The 5959-nt window shown below is 35.6% G+C and overlaps 1 protein-coding gene across 4 annotated transcripts; it reads left to right on the forward strand.

The window, feature by feature from the left end:
* Window positions 1-693: 693 nt before the first annotated feature.
* Window positions 694-5625, forward strand: LOC114185361 (protein GRAVITROPIC IN THE LIGHT 1-like). 4 transcript variants are annotated; one of them, XM_028073037.1, is made up of 3 exons: window positions 694-979; window positions 1327-1506; window positions 3832-5625. In XM_028073037.1, the coding sequence occupies exon 3, from the start codon at window positions 3832-3834 to the stop codon at window positions 5242-5244; it is 1413 nt and encodes a 470-aa protein (XP_027928838.1). In that variant the 5' UTR covers window positions 694-979; window positions 1327-1506; the 3' UTR covers window positions 5245-5625. The 4 variants fall into 4 exon arrangements, with proteins under 4 accessions (XP_027928838.1, XP_027928840.1, XP_027928837.1 ...); XM_028073039.1 differs by lacking the exon at window positions 1327-1506 and having other exon boundaries at window positions 724-979; XM_028073036.1 differs by lacking the exons at window positions 694-979; window positions 1327-1506 and adding an exon at window positions 1543-3279.
* The last annotated feature ends 334 nt before the right edge of the window (window positions 5626-5959 follow it).

A 5959-nucleotide genomic window follows, 5' to 3' on the forward strand; every position in this document is an offset into this window, starting at 1 on the left:
TATATTATTTTACTATGATGACTATTTTCTAATACCATAATATTTAAAATATATTATTTTCTTCATTATGTGAATAGATAGATGTGACAAGGTATATATATATATATATATATATATATATATATAATTTAATGTTTCTCATTAATTTGAGTAGCTTCATTAATAAATGTCAAATTGTTTCAACGGAAGATAATTTTGACAGTCAGAAAATTTATTGTTTAAAAGATATTTTTAATTGCCAGTATAAATAAAAAGGAACAAAACTAATAAAATAATGTATTCACATTAATTTCCTCGTCAGATGTAATTCTGGCCAAGCTTAACTTCAAACGTTAGAAGCAAACTGATAGATAAACCAGATATACCTATTCTCAAATTTAATAAGACTAATTTCATGCCATTAAAAAACATTTCTTAGTCTCTGCAAAATAATTTTAAAGATATATAAAAATTTGAAATAAATCATATTCTTACAAATATTCATTTATGTGTTTCCAAGATTTTGAATGATGTCAAGAATATTTTAACTGTAACTAATTTCGAACTAATATAATAAATAAAAATGTTGTAATAAAATTTGAAAAAGGTATATATTATTACATAAAAAATGATTAAAATAGTGTAACTGCACCTATGTGGCGTTCTAAATTCGCAAAAGTCAGGTTGAGACCTGAAACAGTGTCCCTTTTATTTTTTTCTTTTCTGTCACTCCTTATATCTTCTCTCTCTTCCTTCTGTGCTCTGTTTTTCTTCTTCCTCTGTTCTTCGCTCTGCATTTTCTTCTCTTTCTTTCTCTCTCTCTCATTAAATTCTCTCTCTAGAATTTTCTGTCCTTTAGCTGTGGTTTTTCTTTCCCTTCTCAAAGGCCCACTACTAACCTCTTCCCAGAGTCTAGTAAAAGACGCTTACTTTTCTTCCAATTTCAAACCCAACTCCTCCATTTTTTCCGCTCATTGAGGAAGTGTTTCTTTATATTAAGGTAAACGTTGAAATAACGTATCCCTTTTGTTTTTTGTCTATCTTTTTATGCACTTTTACCATTGAAACCGAACCAGGGATTTCTGGGGTTTGCCAAAAAGGGTGTTTTTATTGTTTTACGGGGGAAAGTTTTCGTCTTTGAACGTTTTTTTCTTGTTGGGTCTGGTGTTTTTGCCGATGACACGTTTTTAATGATCCTGTTTTATTTTTGTTTGGTTGTGTTGGTTGTTGTCAGTGGTGCTCATCGTTTTTCCTCATTCGGGTGTGTTGTTGCTTTTCGAGTTTGGAGAAAAGTCCCTTTGATTTTTGTTGTATTTGCTTTTGATTTTTGATGGTTTCTGGTTACAGGGTGTTTCTCTCAGGGTCGCGCCTGGAGTTACAGAACAACACCAAATAATTATAAACAAATAAATAATAAATAATAATAACATGTTTAATTGTTCTGTCTGTTTTCTTGAGATTTACGTTTCGCAATGACGAGAAGTTGACACCTTCGTTCACCATTATTTTCTCCCGATATTTCTGAAGGTACGCGTAATTTCTCACTGCTTTCTACCTTTTTACACCATCTACCTGTTTCACGCTTTTATATATTACTCCAAAACTGCTTCTTGTTGAGTGAACTTTCATTATTATTTTGAAAGAAAACACTAAAAAAGTTGGTGAAAATGTGTAAGCATAAGTGAAAAAAAATAGCCTTGACTAAGGAAAAGCAAGGGTGTTAAGAAAATGCTTCATTTATGCATGCCTATTAGTTGTTTCTTGTCTGTAACCAACCATTGATTGCTCTCAAGTTAACGCATGATTTCTGGCAGCGTTTACTATGACTTCTGGGGTGTTCAAATGGGTATGGAGGAGTTTGGTACTTGTGAAGTTCCAACTTCAATTTCAAAATTTGAGTCACCAATTGTTGTTTTGTGTGTTTTTTTTTGGACGCTAAAATATGGATTTTTTAGAGCACGAAGAATCTCATGTTGTAATATTTTGACCTTTTTTAATGATAGGCATGTGAACTTCTGACATAATGGATGTTGAAATGACATTAACTTTGGAAAGATATCAGTATGTGTCACAGTAACTTCTCTGTCCCAAAAATATTTTCCTCAACTCCATTATTTTGGTTCACCTTTATCTCCTCCTTTTTGCTTTTCAATTATAATACCTTCTTTTGTCTGAGAAACGTTACGGATTATTTATTTCATGATATAAAAGAACAATTAAGCAGTAATTAAGTGGTGCTAATGCTGTTCAACAGCTCTTTAAGTTTTGCCGTTATGGTACAATTGTACTCAGTGCAAGTTCTCAGAGACCGTGATTTTAGTCACGGGAAATGTAAATTATCTCTCCTAACTATTACGTACAATCATCACATTGTCTTTTTTCTATATAATAATATATATGTGCAATAATACTTTGAATATGAAAGCAAAAAATTAGTTGAATCTTATCCTCATTTGGGTAAAAGAAAATGGTCTTATGTGAACACATTCCATTTTCATGGTTTCTTTTTCTCCTAAACTTTTGCCAGCCCACAAAACACGCGTACTGTAGAGGGATATAAATGTCTTATCTACCATATGTTATTTAAGTTAGGTTATGTTATTTTACATGGACCCAGTTTTAGAGAAGCAACTATAAGTTGAAAAATTTAGTGTCTGAATTTAGCTACAAGATGTTACTTTCCTTCACCAATTCTTGGTGTTTTAGTTTTAAGGGTAAAAAATGTAATTTTTCTTTTTCCCTGTGACACCCCTTTTGTAAGCAAACATTTTTCTTTTGTCATGATGGTAAAGTTAGATTTACCATATCAGACATGTTCACTTTCATATGGGTTCTGCTGATAACACTGTTGGCCAAGTACTATCTCACTACAGGTCTAAATAAAGGTGTTAGCTATGCATAACACAGGGAATCCTAAGGATTATGAATCAGGCCAACACACATTTTTATAAAAAACAATATTTGTCAGGTTTTTTTATGCATTGGGAGTCACAATTCAACCGTGATCTACCCATGTCCAATGATTACCCTACAAAAGCTGTAATTTAGCTGAATTTTGTGAATTGATTTTACCATTTCTATGCAAAACATGGGAAGTGAATGAAATATGGGTTGATAAATAATTCATGCTAAAGAAACTGATAAAGAGGGTGTGCTTAATTGAGTGATGGGCCTATTGCTCTAACGCTCCTTGAAGAGAAGTTGGGATAAACTATAAAGTGTTTGTAGAAATGATGAGCTTGTTTTCTTGGTGGGAGATGGTGGTGTTAAATCAGAGCTTAAAGTTTTTTCCTTTTCATGGTATAATAAAGCATGGTGTTTTTGTTTTCTTTCTTTATTTTTAGTTATTATTATTAATTATTAGTCACTGGATCTTGTTACGTAAGACCTTGGTTTTGTGTTAAGAATCCTGCTGCAATTTGCCATGATGGACAAGATGCCTTGTATTACGTGGATAAACTACAATTTTGACCTTTTTAATGTAACTTTAGATCTTGTCCTTCGATTGGTTTCTATTCTCTCGAATCGGTGTGTGTTAGAAACTGCTTTTTGACACTGTTTAAATTGTGCATACAATGAAATTTTAGTAGTAGATGGAGTAGTACAAAAAGAAAAATTCCCTCTCTAGTAAAGGTCCTCGATCTATGTGTTAAAGCATTGCTCTATTTCTTTATGTTTTGTCAAAAGCTTTTGCTTGAACATGCCCATCATCATCACCATCGTGTTATAATATAAGACTTTATTTTATTGTCCTCGTGAGACCCTTTAAAGATATTGCTGCTCCTTGCTGCATACATTTAACTAATCACAGTTCTGATCTGCGTTTGTGATTTTTGGTGGCTGATTCTGCAGATGGAATCGGTGAAGCCATTGGCCGTGACCCCGAGAAAGAAGCTGGCACGGAGTTTTGCGAAGGTTCTTCATGTGAAAGCACTGATTGGGATTGCCTCTGTTGATGGGTTGAAGAATGTTATATCTGATGCAAATCTCAAGGATGAAGGGAACATGGGAAAGAGTAATAAGAGTTCACTGAATTGGTCCGAGTCTTTCGTTGAAGATGATGATGAAGAGGTTCAGGAGAGAAAGGCCAATGAAGCTCTTCTAGCAAAGCTTTTTGCTAGCATTTCAGTTGTTAAAGGTGCATACGCTGAGCTGCAATATTCTCAGTCACCTTTTGACCCTGATGGGATCGAAGCTGCTGATCAATTGCTAGTGTCTGAGTTGAAGAACTTGTCTGAGCTGAAACAATGTTTCCTGAAGAAACAGTTTGACCCTTCGCCCGAGCGAGCTATTCTCGAGGCTGAATCCAAGGAGCTGCAGGGTGTGATCAAAACATATGAGATCACGGGGAAGAAGCTAGAGTCACAGGTGCGGCTCAAGGATTCTGAGGTTATTTTTCTTAGGGAAAAGTTAGAGGAAGCCAATAAGCGTAACAAGGCAATTGAGAAGAGATTGAATCAAAGTGGCCAACTAGCAGTGCTTGATAATGTTCACATATCAGGGTTAAGTCCTAACCATTTTATCACAGTTCTTCGGCATGCGGTTAGGTCTATCCGCAACTTCGTGAGGGTGATTGTGGATGAGATGAGATCTGCAGATTGGGATGTTGATGCTGCAGTGAATGCCATTGAGCAGGACGTGGTTTATATAGCAGAAGATCACAAGTGTTTTGCAATTGAGGCATTTGTTTGCAGAGAGATGTTCGATGCTTTCCACTTCCCCAACTTTTCTCTGTCAAAAGAGTCTCTCCCTGATAGAAGCAGGAGGCAACAGTGGTTCTTTGGGAGGTTCAATGAGATGAAATCCATGAAAGCAAAGGAGTTCCTCGCAGAGAAGCCAAGATCATCATTTGCAAAGTTTTGCAGGGTGAAGTACTTGAAACTGGTTCATCCCAAGATGGAGTCATCATTTTTTGGCAACATGAATCAGAGAAACCTTGTGAATGCTGGAGGGTTTCCAGACACTGCATTCTTCACATCATTTGCTGAGATGGCCAAGAGGGTGTGGCTTCTACACTGCTTGGCCTTCTCTTTGGAGCCACAAGCTTCAATCTTTCAAGTGGGGAAAGGGTGTAGATTCTCTGATGTGTACATGGAAAGTGTGAATGATGAAATCTTCCTCTATTCAGAAGTGGAATCAGATCCACAAGTTGCTTTCACAGTAGTTCCGGGGTTTAGGATTGGTAAAACTGTTATACAGTGTCAAGTGTACCTCTCACAGCACCAAAGCAAGGCAAAAAAAATCAGTTCCACAAAGCAAAGGTGAGGTAGCACTAGGGGACCCCACAACACAGGTTATTGAACTGGAAGGCATTCTTTTTATTTTGTGAGTGAAGTTTTTGGAGGGAAATGAAGAACTTGTGGGGACTGAACTCTGGCTAGGATCACTCACTGGGACATCTTTGTCCATTTTGAAAAGAAAAGCCATTGGACCGTTGCATTGGGAACAACCCTTTCTTTAGAATCTTTTTTTTTTTTTTTAATTTATGCCAGATTTATCAAAGACATCCTCCCAAATTTTCTTATCAGTCCAGTGACAGGGATTGTCTAGCTGTTATGCATCTTTACTAGACACTGCATCTTATAATATGTACATAATGATATATAGGTGGGAATTTTATAATCCTCTTTTTCCTTTCTTTATTAATCTTTCTTCTGCTCTATTCCTCTTAACTTTATTTTCTAATTCCACTTGTTGTGGCTCTACATGCCTCCAAATCTATGTGTTATTAATTATTCTTCATTCCTCCTACCAAATGCTGCATAAACATGAACAGAAACAAATAAACAAATAGCAGAATCCCAATTCTGCCCCTTGCAGCTGTGTAAATGTTATTGAAGGCAAATGGGGGACCCCCAAGATGCCAACTTTATTCAACTAAGTCGGTGTTGAAGAGGCATGTGAAGACAATATTTGCAAACCTTTCTCTATGTCTCAATAAAGGAGATTTGAGATGTGATTCTTGCTGATGGGTTTGTAT

The sequence above is a fragment of the Vigna unguiculata genome, chromosome 5, assembly GCF_004118075.2.
Source record: "Vigna unguiculata cultivar IT97K-499-35 chromosome 5, ASM411807v1, whole genome shotgun sequence".
Classification (NCBI taxonomy): Eukaryota; Viridiplantae; Streptophyta; class Magnoliopsida; order Fabales; family Fabaceae; genus Vigna; species Vigna unguiculata.